The sequence below is a fragment of the Alnus glutinosa genome, chromosome 11 (genome assembly GCF_958979055.1).
Source record: "Alnus glutinosa chromosome 11, dhAlnGlut1.1, whole genome shotgun sequence".
Classification (NCBI taxonomy): domain Eukaryota; kingdom Viridiplantae; phylum Streptophyta; class Magnoliopsida; order Fagales; family Betulaceae; genus Alnus; species Alnus glutinosa.
Window position 1 is genome coordinate 4,324,132 of NC_084896.1, and position 19,426 is coordinate 4,343,557.

Sequence of the window (19,426 nt, forward strand, 5' to 3'; positions counted from 1 at the left end):
ATAGAAACTCTAAGAGTTCCCATTGGAGCAGAATACTTGAGAATAAGTGAGGCCTAACATGAAGATTAAAGTTTTGTTTGATAGCCAAGAATGACTTGCCTGCGATATATACTCGCAAGAGGTTAAAGCGTTTGCATTGGAAATTAACCTTGCTTGAATTCCACGCAGGTCATTTTGGCTAAATTGACAAGCTTTTTTCTTTCATGTTAGGCTTTCTCTTTTTCACCAACAAGATTTTGAGATATTATATATCATAGACTCGAAGCATTACTTATATCATATGGTGATTGTTGGAAGCAAAGCTTATAAGATTTTGAGCTACCATCTTAACTAATATTATGCGTAGCATAATTTATGAATTTCGAGAATGAAATTTCGTTACTAAATTATGAAACACAAATTTCGAGGACGATGGCAAAACATCCACTTCTAAAAGGATATGTCGAAAACAAATAAATAAATACATACATAAATAAATAATTTTGCTTCAAACTTGTGCATGTCCTCTTCAATCGATCTTTTCTTTGTTTGAAAGAAGCAATAATCTTTATATATATATATGAATGAACCGGTCGGCTGACCCCCTATATATACCTAACTAATTTTTTTTTCAATAAATAGAAAAAAGATGAGGATACAGAAGATCCAGAACTTGCACTTCCAATATAAACTGACAAAACCGGCTTGTCCATCATTACAACTCTTTCTCACTTGTGATATATATATATATATATAAAAAAAAAAAAAAATTAGTTAATATTGGTTACTAAATTGTTTGATATTGTCTCCCAAATATATATATAGAAAATGCACTACAAAACATGTATTTTTTAACCATGTGCAATTAGCCACGTGGATGTGGGACATTCACGTGGTTAACGGTTCGACATGTGCAATTAACCACGTGGTTTCTGCATAGCTAGTAAGGATATTGCTAAATGCCAATTAGCCACGTGGCTTTTCATATATGTGGTTATTTAGCCACGCAACATTTAGCCATGTGGTACACCCACGTGGCTAAATGCATTTTTATTTTTATTTTAAAAATAAAAAAAAAGGTCGAAAATAAGTATTTTTAACCACCTACCCCTAACCCACGTCGCCAAAAAGCAATTTTTTTTTAAAAAAAAAAAATAGAACCAAATTTATTCTGTCCTTCTTCTTCTTCTTCTTCTTCTTTTTTTTTTTTTTTTTTTTTTTTTTTTTTCAATATCGATCGTATACGATATACGTATATCACTATATCTCACTGGATCTCCGGCGAGGGCCGACGTATATCATATACGATCTTCAGGTCCAACTCGTCGTCGACGATGTCGTCAAGATCCAACGAGATTTGGTGAGGATTTTCCTTCCCCGTCAACGTCCAGAGCGGATTTCCGTTCCCCGACGACGAAAAACAATAACCGACATAGAGATTCAACCCAAAAAAACAAAAAACAATTTTCGTTCCCCTTCCTCCCCCATGAAATTCAACCCAAAATTAAAATTCGGCCAACACAGAGTTCCAAGAGAGTTCAAAAAAGGGGAGAAAAAGTGGAAGATCGGACCGGTGACCCAAAAAAATCCGGCCTAGAGTGGAGCTCGACGCCTTCATCTCCATCATTGACGACAAAAACGAGTTTCTGGAAAAAAAAAAAAAAAAAAAAAAAAAAAGTGAGACAGAGAGAGACAAGGAAGAAGAAGAAAGAGTTTTTTTTTTTTTTTTTTATTCAATAGAGAGAGAGAGAGAGAGAGAGAGAGTTGAGATCATAGAGATATGTAAAAATAAAAAATAAAGGCAAAATTTAAAGTGGTCCATACTCGTCCACGTTGAGAGAGAGAGAGAGTTGAGAGAAACTTCAATTTCAATTTTGGGAGAACTCCGGCCCAGTACGTCCCTTCCTTCTAAATAACAAATAGCAACGTAGTTTATTTGCCACGTAGCTAATTGGCGACGTGGTTAAAAAATTAAAAATAAAAAATCACGTGGTTAAAATTTTATTAAAAAAAAAAATTAATAATAATAATAATAAATTAACCACGTGGCTTATTTGCCACGTGGCTAATTGGCGTCATGGCAACAAGCCACATGGCTAATTAGCGACGTGAAAAAATTCACGTCACTAATTACCTACGCAAAACATTTTGCTACGTGACTACAGTACCGGTTATTGTAGCCACGTGGCGAAATGTCAATTTTTTTTTTTTTTTCAAGCGATGGTTTGCTGACTTTGCTAACAGTAACAGCATTTCATGGAGGAAAATAAATGTTGCAGATGTTGTGATATCTGAATAAAATAACGTACAACTTTAATTGTCTACTGCCCCTACCAAAAAAAATTTCTCGCATGTCTCAGGTTGGAGACTTGGACTTCTTATTTAAACTCTTTTATATACATACAAAATAAGCATTACTTATATATGTTCTAAGTCATATTAATTTAAGAAGAAACTATTTGCTGCTCTCTCTGCCTTGGTATTACAATTGATGTGATTTCTTGAACAAGTCGGTAATGCACTAATCTCCATCTGGACCAATTTGCTTCAGATAAAATCATGTAAGAAGAAATTTACACATGCAAATTCTTGCTACAGCCATCTTTAACTTGACAACCTCGTAGTACTAGTTGTTCTCCTATATAGAGCCCTATCAGATCTTCCTGGCCTGTTTGAATGGTGCTTTTAAATATTATCCCTCACCACCATTCTAAGACGGTCCCCAAGAGCTACCAACCTAAGACTGTCCCCCAAGAATTGTATGCAGGCCCGGGCAGATCCATGCAGAAGTGTGGGGGCCTTCAGCCCCTCCAATTTCTTTTTGAAAAACCCTTAAAGTATGTATTTCTTACTAGCAAACCCCCCTCCCCAAGTTAATTTTTCATCCCCCAAAAAGTTTTCTTTTGATTTTGCCCCCCCCAACGTGAAAGTAGCTTATTTTAGTTTTGCCCCCATCGTGTTTTGAATGCTATGTGCTTATAGCGCCCCCGAATACCATAGATCCTAGTTCCGCCCCTTAATAGCACAGATTTTGGTTCTGCTCCTAACTGCATGTTACTCATATGTGGTTTCCTTATTTTTTGTGCACATTGTTCGCTTGTAGGTGCTTAGAATGCTTAGCATAGTTTCTTCCTAAAGGAAACATTATGCGTAGCATAATTTATGAATTTCGAGAACGAAATTCTGTTAAGGGTTGTTGAAAATTAATATTGAAATTTAAGCATATAATGAGTATTCTTTAAACTAATAGTATGCTCATGGATTAATGGTTGGATTCCTTTAAATTAAAATCATGGCAATATCGTTGAGTTTCTTAAAACTCATGATAATAAATATAGCTGACTTTCCAAAGAAAAGTGATAAGTGTACCCATGTGAATATAATTAGGATTTATGAGTGATGATGTTAATATCCTATGTATATGTATATATTTATTGCAGGTGATGAGTTAAGAGACTGCACAAAAAGACTGTGAGTATTTCTTATTCACTGGGGATGATACGTGGTGGTCTTTGATAATGTTTTGATTCTACTTTATTTAATTTTATGCGAGTTGTTTGGCATTTTACATGTTTTGTTTGAAACTATGTATATGTTACTGTTATATATGTATATATTACTGTTATGACTAATGAAATGGTTAATATATGTTGGAAAGTCGTCACTACCCGTAGTAAGAATAATAATAAATGGGAAAGTCGTAGCTATCCATGGTAAAGATATTAATATATGTTGGAAAGTTGTTGCTACCAATGGCATGGGAATTGAAAGTTGCCGCTACCCATGGTAAATATATTAATATATGTTGGAAAGTTGTCACTACCAACGGCATGGGAAAGTCGTCGCTACTCATGGTAAAAATATTAATAAATTGGGAAGTTGTCGCTGTCCGTGCCAATGAGTTAAATTAATGAGATAGAGTACGTATAAGAATATATAACGGTCATCATATTGATGTATTGTATGTTTTTAAATAAATCAGTATTTTATTATGTTATTGGGGACTATTGACTCATACAAATATAGTATGGGATTGTGAAAGCATCCGCAATCACATATTTGTTGGTGCAAGCCTTGAAGATGAAGAAATAGATAATGCTAGCTTAAAGATTTTAGGGATAATTGCACCGTTGGTCCCTGTGGTATACCATAATTATTTTTCACTCCCTATGGTTTAAAAAGTTCACTGGAGGTCCTCGTGATATGCAATAATTACAAATCGATCCCTGGCGTCAAATTCTGTTAAAATTTTTAACAGATTCCGTCAAATGCCACGTCAGCGCCACGTGTCGTCATTTTATTGATGACACGTGGCGCTGACATGTCTAATTTTAATAAAATAATATAAATTATTAAAAAATAAATAAAAAATACTTATTTTTTTTAAAAAAAAAAAAAAAGAAAAAAACAAAAATGGGAAAGGGGATGGAGGGGTGGCCAGGCCACCCATAGCCCATGGGGGTGGCCGCGCGCCACCCCCAGAGGTCGCCGGGGGTGGCGCGCGGCCACCCCCAGGCCATTGGGGGTGGCCTTCGGGCCACCCCTAGATCTTCTAAGGGTGGCCGCGCGCCACCCCCAGAGGCCACCCTTAGTAGATCTAGGGGTGGCCTTCGGGCCACCCCCTGGGCCTTGGGGGTGGCCGCGCGCCACCCCCGGCCACTGGGGGTGGCCGCGCGCCACCCCCTGCAGCCACTGGGGGTGGCGCGCGGCCACTCCCAGTGGCTGGGGGTGGCTAGGCCACCCCCAAAGGGGTGGCTGGGCCACCCCTTCAGCTTTTTTTTTTTTTTTTTTGAATTTTTTTTGAATTTTTTTTATAAAAAAATAAGTATTTTTATTTATTTTTTAATAAATTTATATTTTTTATTACGATAGACACGTGTCGTCATCTTATTGGCGACACGTGGCATTTGACGGAATCTGTTAAAAATTTTAACAGAATTTGACGCCAGGGATCGATTTGTAATTATTGCATATCATGAGGACCTCCAGTGAACTTTTTAAACCATAGGGAGTGAAAAATAATTATGGTATACCACAGGGACCAACGGTGCAATTATCCTAAGATTTTAAAGCTAACGTTTTGTAGCTAATTGTATTTATTTGTAATTGTTTGTATTTACGTGCTTTTGAACATAACATGTTTAGAGAAGTATTTGTATGTCGTAGATGTTTTATGTATGTTTTCGTGTCATCTATGACACCTGTTTCGATGTATTTAGCATTAAGAAATTAGATGATTTTCAATAAATGCCTAGGGGTAATTCAGTCAGCTCTGACGTGTTATTTGTTTCCAAGTCTTTAAAATATTACGTTGCTAATATTTAACTCTGATGATATCGTAATGTCACGTGAAAATCGAAATTTTCACTTACACTTTTTTTTGTAAAAAGTGGGACGTTACATAGAATATTTTCGTAATATGTTAAGAATATTTCGAAAATATGCTACCACAAATATAGCAAGTAACGTATTCTAGCAATAAGAAAAGTATCAAACCTAGTTTTGAAACCCAATATATATTTTAACAATGCATGTTTAGGTAGTATATAATTTGGTTGACAAATTGGCCATTCATGAAACAAACTGTCATTATCTTTTCTCCTATGTTTAGATTAACACCACCGTACCTTCCTGGCAATAAGCACGCATGGTTGAATTATTCAAGAATAATTGTCTTTGCCGTTTGGAACAAGTTTTCCATTAGTGTAAACGACGACAAATTAAGAAGAAAACCGCGCTGAGGACAACTCATATTTTGGTTTAATAACTGATTTTGGTCCTCCCTCTCTCTCTCTCTATTCACCGGCATTAAAATGGTAATCTTTTCCATTTCCATAATAGTATAATAATGCTTATCTTCGCATTACATTTTTATAAGAGTTGCAAAGATTGTAATTGAGCCGAGTTTGAGATTGTTGGATTCGACTCAAATACATAGAAAAGGAGTTCGAGCTCGAGCCGAGTTCAATAATATATATATATATATATATATATATATATATATATATATATATATATATATATATATATATATATATATATATATATATATATATATATATATATATATATATATATATATATATATATATATATATATATATATATATATATATATATATATATATAGTACAATTTTAACTTTGATCAATATTTTACATTCTAAATAAAACGTTTGTAGTATTACATATATTATGTTTACTATGTTAATATTTATACACTATAATTATATAATCTTATATTTATAAAACTTATTTTTATACATATATTATTAATATATGAATACTATATATATATATAGAGAGAGAGACACACACGAGCGAGCTAACGATTCGAGCCGAACGAGTCAAGTCGAACTTATACAAGTCGAGCTCATAAGCTTTGTCCGAGTCGAGCCGAATTTATATGAGTATGTCTCATTTAATATACGAGCATATTATTGTGTGCACGAACAACTCATTTATTTTTTGAACCGACACCGAATCGAGTTCACAAGAAGCTGGTCTCATCTAACACCCCTACAAGTTGCACACTGGTTGATGTGACATGTTTAAGTGGCTAATACTTTTCTTTTCTTTTTTAAGTGACTAGGATGAAAAGTTACTTAAAATATATGTTGCATTAGCTGGTATGAAAATTTAGTGCAAAGAATATCATTACGTTTTTTTTTTCAAAATACTTGATTCGCCTCCTCTTTCAGGAAAAAAGAATTTCTGATCACTTCATCAAAATCATTGATTTTATAAAGAGAAATGTTATACATTACATTTTGATCTCACTTTATTTCAACTTTGCTGATGTGACATTAAAAATTGTACTCAACAAGTTGTCCCCAAGAGATAACTCAATTGACTGGAGACCACGCCTTATGAAGCGGAGGTTACTAGTTCGAATCCCCCCTCCCCTCTCTTGTGTGGACATGTCAAAAAAAAAAAAAAAAAAAGGTACTCAACAAGCTAAGCTCAAGCTCAATTAGAGCTTGAACTATGCAATTAAAATTTTTAATGTACGATCAAAGCGGAGTTCAAGCCCGAATTTGTAAACAACATCTATACATTTATTTATAGCATAAATATATAATGTGTAACTATATAAGACATATTATAAAATATAGTACATAATTATAGTCTATAAGCAACAGATTAATAATATTTTATTATATATAACTAGAGAGTATAAACTATAGTATATGTATAATGTGAGCAAATAGTAAGTCTAACATGCTCTAAATAACTAAGTAACTATAGTAATATATAACTAACTATTATTTACCATATGTGTTGTGATATATATATATATATATATATATATATACTAGTTGTTAATAACTTAATGTGTTAGTTTAATATGCTAAATACTATTATCAAAGTATTCTTATGCAATACTATATTTACTTAGCTAGTATACTATATGTTTATTAGTTTGTGTGTGTGTGTGTGTATATATATATATATATATATATATATATAGAGAGAGAGAGAGAGAGAGAGAGAGAGAGTAACATGTAGTTAATTATATTTACTTAGTATATATTAATTAACTGGATAATATGTTAGTTTATAAACTAGCTAGTTAGTATGTTAATTAATAAACACATATAAATATTGAGTAACATATATTACTTAATTACTACTATACATGCTTAAATTTATATAACTAATTTTTAGTAATATATGAATATATATTTGTTTATATATACAAGAGATGTAAGCTAATGAGTCAGACGAGCGATTGGATCGAGTTTTTAAACGAGCTGAGTTCGCGAGTCCCTATCAAGTTTTGTCGATCGAGTCGGATATGTATCACTTACTAATCGAACGGGTTTCTACAGTATCGAGCTCGAATTCGAATAAACTAAATCGAGCGGGTATCGATTGAGTTGTCGAATGGACTGATCTATTTACAGCCCTAAGCATACCATATGAAATTATTTGTTACTTTTTAAACCATATAGAGTTATCTGTCACAACCTCAAATTTCACGGACTAATTTTGCAAATTTTCTTATGCCAGTAAGTGCATACAATTGATCACTTTGTATATTTTATTTTTTTTCTTTTCTTTTTTATACCGAAACAACTACTAGTTTTTAGTTGTTGAAATGAAAATTACTTCAACCAAAATGATTATTATTATTATTATTTGTAAGAACATAATTATTTTTAAGTTCTAATATCTTTCTTTTTTTTCTGATTAACTTTATCACTTTTTATTGTTTATTCTATTATTTAAATAATCTATTCTGACCTATGCACTAATGGCCACCATTAGGCAATAGTGAGGAATATCTTTGAAGCTTTTATATTTGTATTTGTAGGTCTCACGTGCGAGGATGTCTGTGGAACCACGTTGGAAATGGTAAGATGTAAGCAGCTACACGACGAGCCATATCTCCATGAGAATACTTTTAGCCTAAGAATCTGACATGCAAGTAACGGACGGTGGAGATCAAAGATATATGCATCATATCAGAGCTGACATGAACCATTGAACCCCACACACCCTCGTCCTTGATTTTTCAATGTTTACACCTAGAGTATCCCAAATACCTATAAATTGCCAAATTGGAAGTGAAGGGCTTTCTGGGTTCTTGACTTTGCAAAAGAGCCTCTGGATTCTCTGAACCTATCGCTCTCTCTCTCTCTCTCTCTGGTACGTCCAATTTTGTTTTCGTCTTGCCAAGTCATAGTAGATACTAGATATTATCATTAGCAAGTCACTTACCTAGGGTTTAATGTTGAGCGCGCCTTCGACTTTCTGGGGCTTCAATTTTCTTTCAAAGCCAGGGTCTTTCTTCGATTTTGTTCGTCACTTCTTAGTTCCCGATACCTTGATTGCATTGAATTATTTGATACGGCCTATGGTTGGAATCTTCCGTGCAGTTCATTCGGTTTAAGGTTGTGATGGTAAGCCTTTCCCTGCTTGTTAAGAATCTGTTATTTTTGGCTTGATGAAGTGGTTTTTAGTGTTTTTGTCGACGAGATTTCATATGGGTTGTGACTGGAATGGTTGAATTCGTCGTGTTCATGTAGTTGGTTTCTAGGGTTTTGAAGTTGATTGTGCAAAAGCCCAGCTGGGCATCTTTTAGTAGTTTGATTTCAGGACTTTGAATCTGTCCAGCACCACAATTTCCCATCGGGGTGTTTGTTAATTCCCGTCAATAGGGATAATTGGGCTCAAATTTTCATCTTGGTCAACTTCAAAATCATAAATTGGTTTTCCTTTCACTAGATCTAGCATTTCGTTTGGTGGCAGTTTGGATATCCTAATGGAGGACGGGGAGCGTGATTTCTCGAACCATGAAGTGTTTTCAAGTCCGAACATGGGGGATTTTCCGGGCAGTTGCTCAATGGATAGTTTCTTTGATGAACTTCTCAATGACACTCATGCTTGCACTCACACCCACACTTGTAACCCATCCGGCCCTGATTCTTCACATACGCATACCTGTTTTCATGTGCACACTCAAATTGTGCCTGTCCCATCTGAGGACAAGGTTTCCACAGATGATACTGCAGAGTCCACTGAAAAGAAAGGCAAGAAACGCCCCTTAGGCAATCGGGAAGCAGTTCGCAAGTACCGTGAGAAGAAGAAGGCCCGAGCTGCATCATTGGAGGATGAAGTTGTGAGATTGAGGGCTTTGAATCAGCAGTTGTTGAAGAGGTTGCAGGGTCAAGCTGCATTGGAGACGGAGATTGGGAGGCTGAAGTGTTTGCTTGTGGACATTCGAGGAAGGATTGAAGGGGAGATTGGATCATTTCCATATCAGAAATCAGCCAATCCAAACTTGCCTCATGCGAACATGCCAAGCGCATATGTGATGAACCCGTGTAACATGCAGTGTGGTGATCAGGTCTATTGTCAGAATCCAGTTATGGTTGGCAAAAGTGGTGAAGACACATCATTAAACGAACAAGGTTTTAGTGGCTGTGAATTTGAGAATCTTCAGTGTTTGGTGAATCAGAATTCGGTATCCAAGGAGCTTCTTGGTTGTGGTGTTGGGGATGTAGCATCTGATGTCAATTCTTTCGGTACGAATAAGAGGAAAGGTGAAACTTCGGTTCTTTTCCTTTTTGGTTTTATTTGGATGGAGTGTAGGCTAATAAAGTTGATTAATTGGCGCTTTATGTCATATTTTTACTCTCTTTTTATTAAAGTATCTGTGATATGGAACTTTTTGCTTGTCCCATTAGCAGGCTTTTACTATGCAAATTAGAAACTCTAACAGCAATATAGCTTCTTCTTCTTTTTTTGTGGGACATACTTCTATACCTTGTTAGGAGTGTAGAGCTTATTATTGTGGCAACGAACGGGTGGTTATTGGGTTAAGTAATCTAGTTGTAACTGATTTTTTTCTTTATTGTCTTTGCTACTGTAAAATAAGTTGTATTGTAGGTCTGCTGTGATATGAGCTTGTGATCAGTAGTGGTCTTATATTGTTGCAACTTTATAATCTTATTGTTTGCTTTCATGAGTAGGGATGTATTTTGGTTGCACTAGGAGTTGTATTCTTAATTTACAAGGCCTTTATTGTCTTCTATTATTAGTTTCCTCTTTAAGTGAGGAAGATTTTGCAATGCAAATGCCTCTGTATACTTTTTCCTATAGGTCTTTCAAATCCATTTATTAACATGCATATCTCATATTGGTGTTTGTTGATATTTAGATGCGTATATTTTATTGCAATTGCCATAAATGTTAAAAGAATGTCTATAATATCCTAAGTGTAGTAGAAAAGTCATTCTCATAGGCTAAGTGTACGTGTGTAATATATACTAATCTCTGCAGTTATTTATCTTCTTATCCCATGCACACATACTTATCCAGGAAAAAGAAGGGCTATTGTGTGTACGATGGAAGATAACTAACTGCACAAACTAGCAATAGTACTATTTTTGGACTAGGCTGTCTCCAAGCAGATTGAGTGTCCTAAAAGAGTTTGAGGATATTTTTCTTGAGGTGAGAACTTTCAGACATTGGAGACCAGTGGGCCATAAGGTACAGGCTGGAGCTGGAGTCTGGATGCCGAAACAGAAGACTTCATAACTGCAAAACAAGATGATATAACATCATGTGGAAGTGTAAAGACTTTAGTGACTTGACAAGAGTTAAGTAAGAGAAAATATAAAGACCCAAACATAATGCAACCATACAAAGATTTTCTATCCAGGCTGGATTCATGAAACTCTTCTGCCATTTAGCTCTCTCTGGGGTTTGATTCTCTATATCAAATTGTTGGAAATTAGAGGACTGAGCTTGTGTTAACCAATTAACAATCATCTGACCTCACTTGATGTATACTTCTACTTTATACATAGTTGGTGTTAAAGTGTCCCACATTGCTAAGAGATCCTTGTCTTGTAGACTTTTTAAGTCACGGACACCCCTCCTTTCTCAAGGCGTCTTTTGAGAGTGAGTAAGGCCCATGGACTTTTACATGGTATCAAAGTAAGTTCCTTTGACAATGATGGGCATTTCCCTCCCGTTGTTGAGCACGTGTTTGGCCAAAGATGCCATACGTGAGGGGGCGTGTTAAAGTGTCCTACATTACTAAGAGATCCTTGTCTAGTAGACTTTATAAGTCATGGACACCCCTCCTCTCTCAATGCGTCTTTTAAGAGTGAGTAAGGCCCATGGACTTTTACAGTTGGTATGTTAGTTGCAATGTAGTTCAATTTATTATTTTAGATTCTAGAAGTAGTGGCAGCGAACTTTGGCAAGATTCAAACCTGAAAGAGAATAGTTTCGCCATTTTGGATCTGTTTTCTCATGTATGTCAACTATAGTAGATTCAAGTTACATTCTCATACTTATCCCAAAAAAAAAAGTTTCATTCTGATATTTTTGACATTTCATGATTTTTTGCTTTGAATGAGGTTGTCCTTGTGTCTTTTATTTAAGGGAAAAATGTTCAAGTTGTCCATGAGGTTTTACCTTTTATCAAATTGCTCTATAAGATTTAAAAGTTGTCAAATCACTCTCTAAGGTTTGCACTGTTATCAAATAACTACCTCCATTCCTCTTCCGTAAGCAGCCGATGAAAGCCCTCGGGATGAAGGCATCCACGTAGAGGGGGGGGGGGGGCTGATCTGGAGCACCCAAAGCCCCTGCAAGCACATGGAGGTGTCGAGGAGGCAAAGGAGGGTGCCGAGGGACGGGAAGGAAGGTGGAGTGGGAGGAAGGATAGGAAGAGGAAGAGGATGATGGTGGATGACGGTGTGGCCTCTGAGGAGAGGGTCGAGGTTGGAGGAGACGAGGAGTTGGCGGGCGAAGGTGATGAGGAGGCAGAGGATGAGCATGTAGAGCTCAAGGTGGTTAAGGTGGTGAGAGGACGCGAGCATCAAGGGATGGAAGGGCTTTGCGGGGTAGGACTATGGGGATTTCAGGTAGTTGCAGGTGGTGCTGATGAGGTGGTAGAGCCTTAATGACACAAAAATTGACAACATGAATATCTCATACACTAAGCTTACCATTTTCCAAAAGAAAACATATACGGATTTGATTTGTATACAATACCATCACATGTCGTTGTCTCCCACAACAAATGGGCTGGCCACGAGGCCACCTGTCCCACAATAAAGAGGGTTGTTTTTTTTGTTCTACTTGACGTGTCCAATTTTTACGACGTGGCACATCCAGTGTGACATGTGTCTTATGTAAGGTAGCTGACTAGATGATCTGGACACGTCTTCTTTTTATTGGGCATGATGTGGCTTGATGGCCAGGTGTCACCCATCCCCATTAAAAAGTTAACGGAAGGGGAATGGAGGGAGTTATTTGATAGCGCTGCAAACCTTAGGGAGCAATTTGGTAACTCTTAAACATCAAGGAGCGATTTGATAAAAAGTGAAACCTCATGAACCATTGTAGTATTTTTCCCTTATTTAAACAGTATTCTTCATACACCTTAAAAAAGGACGTATCTATTTCATGTCTCACCCAATTCAAGAAACCACAACCTATAATGTGCATTGCGATCATGGCTGAGGGAGTTGAATTTAGTTGCCAGTAGCTTTTCAAGCCTAGGAAGAGAAGGCCTAGTTGGTTTCTTCTATTGAAATGAGAGAGAGAGAGAGAGAGAGAGAGAGAGAGCCGCGGGGGGAGGGGGGTGTATACATTCTTGGGATTAGCCTACTATAAAGATTTTATATATATATATGAGATTGCTGTGTTTTGAATGATTCCATCTATATCTAGTTTGACCATGCTTCTGATCTCTATTTTTCTCTGTTGATAAAAAAAAGTAATGTACTTGAACACAGCTGTAGGGTTTGTGCTTGTTAGCCTTTTATGAGCCTGACTTATATGGTGTTTGTTTTACTAGGAGGGGCTCGTGCAGCAAAAGCAAGTTGAAGAGCTGATTACTTGGCAGCGTCTTTATCAAGGACATATAGGATGTTCCAAATAAGTAGTTTTGTTGAACTGCAGCATCAGCTTTCCCTCCGGTCTTTATGTGGTTAGTTATTTCATATTTTTTATGGTGTTTTGGCCAATTCATGAAGTTTATTCTACTGTAATGTTTGATAAAGCAGAAAGCTTAGTTGATGTGTATCAGTGGAACTTATGGTTGAGGCCAAGTTTGTGGTTTTCTATGAAGTCGAATGCCTTTAATCTCAGTCTTCGTATTCTATATGAAACCTCTCCCTTCTCCATTATTCTATTCATTGAATTAAGTATAGATAGAAAAGGTGGGGGAGGGAGACGGGGAGAACAAATCTCACTTTGTGTGGTCCAAACTTGTGACTTGTGTGGAAGGATAGAATCAGCTTCCGATGCTTCCAGCATATTTTATTCTAGTTACTTTGCTGCTATATAATAACAGAAGTTTGCTTCTGCTCTTGGCATTTTCCTGACAAAAGTATGCCAGATTTCCACCAGGAAGAAAGCAATGACTTTTGGCTGTGTTTTATTTTATTTTTTGAAAAAAAAAAATAAAAAATGCCAAAAGACGTGTACAATTTATGTGCAAATAACATATCTCTGTGCAATATCTTCTCCAAACTTTCAATTGAAAACATCTCCTTTCTCCAAACTACCAAAAAATTGCATTGTACTTTTTTGTTTTGCAAAAAGATAAAAATGTCCTCACAAATTTTTCAAAAAGACAAAAACTCCTAAATAAATAAATATTTTTTTGAACTTTGTAAATTCTTTTAGTAATGGTACTTTTGTCATTTTAAGGAGAGAGGGAGGGTATATTTAACTTTTTTGATAGTTTGGAGAGGAATATTGCTTGAATTAATAATTTGGAAGAAATATTGTAAACTGCCTAATAGTTTAAAAGGATATGTCTACTTTTTCCAAACAATAATTATTAAGCTCTTTTTAGGATGTCTTTTCCAAACCGCGCTAAACTAATCAACTTAATATATATAGGCGCAATCCCTTGTTGATTGTGCTTCTCATGAAAATTACCATCATGCTCCACTAGATATTAACACTAGGAGTTGATACCTTTCCAAACCTGTCGTTAGTACATCTAACGGTGTACATAAAGTTAATATTGACATGTATTTTAAAAAATATAAATGATGTACCAACATATATATTGTTTCATGCACAAGCTTTAAATTCTAACAATGAAATGAAGGCGGAGAGAATCCTATTCCGCAGTGCACAGATGTGCGGCATGTGCCATACCAAAGTTTCCTACAGAGGAAGTCAATAATGACTTAAGACCGTATGAAAACTTCCTTTAGAGATACCAACCATGGATGGGGAGAGGGAGAGGGAGAGGGAGGAAAAAAAAAAAAAGGGAATATCGTTTGCCATCACAAGTGGAGCCTAGGGCTCCTCCAAAGATCCATCAGTCTCTTCCAAGAGGATTTAAATCAGACGAACAACTTGAGTAGTCTTAACTAACAATGTTTCAAATTGACAATATATGAACTCTAGAATCTACAGATTTTTCGAGTATGATGATCATTTCAAGTGAAAAGTCGGATATGTTTCCTACCTAAACCAAACAAGCTGGAAGTTAAAGTTTGCTTTTAGACCCAAGGATCACATCTATGGTGAGTCATCAGCTGCTTGCATGTCATCATCATCACGATATATGCCCTCAGCCATTTGCCAAACCTGAACAGTGTTGTCCTCACCCACACTTGCAATGACCCATGGCTGATACTTGTTCCACGAGAAATCCGAAATCTTTGCTTTGTGGCCACCATGAGAAAATAGAAGCTCCGGAGGACCATCTTCAGCATCTCCCTCTGACTGCTCATCTCCAATCCTGAAGGCATTACTTATCGGTCAGATGAGGCAAAACACATTTTGAGTAGAAGTCGCACAAACATATCAGAAAGTCTAAACTTAGTATTTTGTCCATAATTTCAATTGTTTGTAGAATTCCTGCCCAGAAAAGCTTTCCAAAATTTCAATGAAGTTTTGGTATAATATGAGACCATCTCAACTTTGAAACAATAGATTAAAATAGCAAGAAAAATCTTAAATAATGAAATGCATAACCTCACTCGTAAATCTTCATAATGCACGACTCCATGTTTGTAATCATGATTCATAGACTGGAGTAAAGGAAGTCTAAAGCATCAATCAGAAAAAATGAGAATCCCATGACAAACCATTTGAACAATTGGCGTTGGTGCATAAATGATACATGTTCAGTAAGAGGTTCTACTGATAATAATTGCTGATCGTTTATCAGGTCCTATTATCCATCCCTAATCCTTCTTGCTGCAGCTAAATATAACAGCTGTGGTTGAATAGTAGGGTAGTCAACTATTTTGAATTTCCAAGTCAGTCCCCTTATGAGACATATCTGAAGTGTCAAGTGCCTGTGTCCTGTACTCGATCCACTTCACAGTATTCCAATTAGTCGGGAGACCTTGATGCTCTGTTTTGTTTATGGAGGAAAAAAAAAAGGACCAGATGCTTACAACTAGTAAAAAACAACAACATTTCCAAGCTTTCTCCTGTTTCCCTTAATCTTCTTAGCAACCAAAAGTTGCATAAAGAAATATACAAAAATAATATAAAGAAAAGGACACAATATATATTTTTTGTACAAATAAAACAAAAGAAAAGCAAGCACATTCCTAGCAGCTATTTCTGATACGAATACCTGTTAAGATCCCAAACCATCAACCTTCTATCATCAGCAGACGATGCCAACACCGTCTCATGGTTAGGATCCCATTCTACCTGGAATACTTCCTCTCTATAAGAAGCAAATCAAGGGTACAAAAAAAAAATGATGAGTTGACTTCAATATGATCATCACAAGTATAACACATTAGATCAAGAGAAACAAGGAAATGACATGTTTCACCCAGAACTTGCTGACACCCACATAAAAATGGAACTACAGCGTCAAGAATCAGTTAGTACATTAGTTGTTGAAGAGTGTCACAAACATGTAAAATAGTTTTAACTGTCAACAGATTCAAATTCAATATAATATATGGACTAAATGTTCATCATAAGCCAAACATCACTTCATTTTCAAAGCCCATTAAACCCCCTTTACTCTGTATATCCAGATCTTGGGCAATTAGCAAGCATTCGAACACAGCAAAAAAATCGCATCGCTGATTGTTTTGACAGCAATAGTCATTCAGTGACATTGCATGCATTGAAAGACTATTTGACAGATGAATGTGAACCCTGTGAATTCCTTTGCAGGTTGAGTCTTGAATTCTCTTGAATTGTAGACATAAATGAATGAGAACAAAGTTTATTCAGATTGGTGAAGGAATCGGTTGCGTGTGCGAGAGAGCAAGAGAGAGAGGGGATACAAAGCTGGGTTCACATATAATTTGTTCATGACACTGAAATCTAATATCAATCTATTAGGTAAAGGGCATACGTGTGACTGCTTAAAACATGCAACGGCACACTGAGCTTCCTTGTATCAAAGAGACCAATGGTGGTATCCGAAGATGCTGTAGCCAAGATCCATTCATTGTATGGATTGAAAGAAAGATAGTTCACCTGGGATCACCCAAAAAAGGTAATCAATAAAATTCGTACTTATTAAGTACATAATAATATAAGAGAAACAGGAATGTACATTGAATCAGAGGGCAACAAAATTCACACTTCGAGATTGTACATATATGACACGAGAGATAATACAGAGACCATCAGAGGGCAACAAAGATCACATTTCAAGATAACAAGACGACTAAGGGATTCAAGTTATCAGATAGAAATGATATACATTAAAAAAAAAAGAAAAAAAAAAAGGAGAAGGTTTCTTCAAGACCTGAAAATGAATTGAATCAATTAAATAAAATAAAAGAAACGTATTGTTTATCAGTAAGAGCAAAAAAAATGAAATAAGTTGAATAAAACAAACTCAACATACTTACGATTGTGGAAAATTTGATAGAGATTCAACAGAAAAGCTAGAGTGGGACGCTAAAGAGGACATGGTAGGTAAGTAAGGTATTCAATAAACAACTTAGAGAGCCACTACTATCACACAAATGTATAGTTTGAAGATTAAGTCACCTCTTTCTCGTGGGCTTTGACAGAATGTTGGGGTTGGTTTGTGCGCAAGTCCCAAATTATCAACCGACAATCATCACCCACAGACCCAAATAAATTTTCATTCTTTGAGTGCCAGGATACATCTTCAACCACACTTTCATGAGCCTGTTAGTTACATTTACAAGACCCATAAACAAAGTATCAGATGCACCATGACTAAAACACCAACATCAACTACCAACATATAAAATTGATTCAGAAAATTACCTCATAAACATGCAACGCATCAAGCACCCTATCTTGAGCCACAGCAGACACATCCCACATACATATTTTATGGTCATGTGAGCCACTTAAAAGGTATCCCTCCTTAAGGGGACTCCAAGACAACCCGTACCCTTCCATATCATGACCCCTTAGCCTCAAATCAGGATCACAATCACCCCCTTGTTGCTTCCCTGATTGTTTGGTACAATCAAACACATAAACCTCAGACCCACTTGTCTTTGCACCCACAATTACCGGGTTCTGCGGCATACACCGCGCCCTATTCACTTCTCCATCAACGCGTATCTTCTGTGTTATCTCCACCTACAAGCATTCCAAACAAAACAGTCAAACGTATGTTGAGGTAGAAATTCCAACACTGATTTCCGACAAAATAATTTTTGAAGTAAGAGCGGTGGGGAGTTCTTCAAGTGGCGTTTTTGCCTATGAAAGCACCAAAGGTACACATCACAAAGTTCGGCTAGAAAATTTCCCAAATATTCAGTACCCACAAGACAATTCTTGATAACAACAATGTAAGTACCTTGCCTCTCACTCTCTCACCTCTGCCAATTAAAACACTGAATATAGAAATCAAACACATTCTGCTAGAGATTTTAACAAACACTTGGTGCCCAAAAAATAATTCATCAAAATACCAAGCACCCACAAAATAATTCTCGAAAATGAGAGTGGAAGTACCAGAAACTGACCTTAGGGACAATGGGATTTGCGGCATTGCCATCTACCCTGGTCTCCGACGCTTCTCTGGGGAGAAGAGCGTCGGCGACCATGAGGAAGTTGGGGGAGCCCTCGGCGGTGTGGGTCCCGAGGACGAGCCTGTGGACGGCGAGAGATGAGTCGGAGGCGTGTGACAGTGGGACCGGAAGCGGGGCCCAGTGGACGGTGAGAGACGGCCATTCGAGAGCGTGCGAGATGACCAGGTCGTAGAGGAACGGCGTGTTCTTCCTCCACACGGCGTAGTCCTCGTCCACCTGTTTATCCAGGGCAGCCTCTTTCTGTTGTGGTTGTTGTTCCTCCGCCATGGTCTCTCTCTGTGTGTGGAGCTCTTGCTTCGTTGACTGGGTTTCCCGCCAAGAAATTGGGCGACGAGGGAATGCATTGACGGGGTGTGGGGAAGAGTTTATATAGGTGGCCAGGTGGGTGGTTGTGGCGCTAAAATTCCAATGGGTTGATTTTGGGTTGGGCTAGAAATGTTTTTTAAACTTTTGGGTTGGCCAAGAAGGAAATTCATAGCTAAATGAAGGATTTGAATTAATTGCAATAAAAAAGAGATTTAATTTTATTATATATTTTTCTTTTTCATATAAAACTTTGAATTAAATTTAGACCATCGATAAAATTAAAATAAATTTTCTGTAATTTGTTTTACAAGACCTATGTCACATTCTTAAATGATTATCAAGCTCGTTGAAAATAAGAGAAAAAAAAAAAAAAAAAAAAAAAAAAAAAAAAGGCCCAAAAACAAAAAACCCAAAAAAAAAAAAATTGTGAATGATATTAGGTTTTAAGTTATATCTTGTATAACTTTTCAAAATGTAAAACTATTCAGCAATTTTCAATTGATTTAATGATAGATTAGTGTCCTCCATTTCAAGTAAAATAAAGATGATTTATTTTGTAGTCAATATTAAATTTTATAGATCTTTTGGTATATATATTGTCACGTAATTTAAAATTAAAAATATGAAAATAGAGAGATACAGATA

The 19,426-nt window shown here is 36.3% G+C and overlaps 2 protein-coding genes across 4 annotated transcripts; one reads left to right on the forward strand and one right to left on the reverse strand.

Annotated features, from left to right (window-relative positions):
- The first annotated feature begins 8,447 nt into the window (after nt 1–8,447).
- On the forward strand, nt 8,448–13,636 carry LOC133881391 (basic leucine zipper 19-like). 3 transcript variants are annotated; one of them, XM_062320306.1, is made up of 3 exons: nt 8,457–8,884; nt 9,234–10,027; nt 13,303–13,636. In XM_062320306.1, the coding sequence occupies exons 2-3, from the start codon at nt 9,247–9,249 to the stop codon at nt 13,329–13,331; spliced, it is 810 nt and encodes a 269-aa protein (XP_062176290.1). In that variant the 5' UTR covers nt 8,457–8,884; nt 9,234–9,246; the 3' UTR covers nt 13,332–13,636. The 3 variants fall into 3 exon arrangements, with proteins under 3 accessions (XP_062176291.1, XP_062176290.1, XP_062176289.1); XM_062320307.1 differs by having other exon boundaries at nt 8,448–10,009; XM_062320305.1 differs by having other exon boundaries at nt 8,466–10,027.
- Nucleotides 13,637–14,727: 1,091 nt separating this feature from the next.
- Nucleotides 14,728–18,829, reverse strand: LOC133881392 (WD-40 repeat-containing protein MSI3-like). The gene is made up of 6 exons (XM_062320309.1): nt 18,410–18,829; nt 17,697–18,020; nt 17,451–17,594; nt 16,804–16,928; nt 16,060–16,155; nt 14,728–15,210 (listed from the first exon to the last, which is right to left on the reverse strand). The coding sequence occupies exons 1-6, from the start codon at nt 18,740–18,742 to the stop codon at nt 14,988–14,990; spliced, it is 1,245 nt and encodes a 414-aa protein (XP_062176293.1). The 5' UTR covers nt 18,743–18,829; the 3' UTR covers nt 14,728–14,987.
- Between the last annotated feature and the right edge of the window lie 597 nt (nt 18,830–19,426).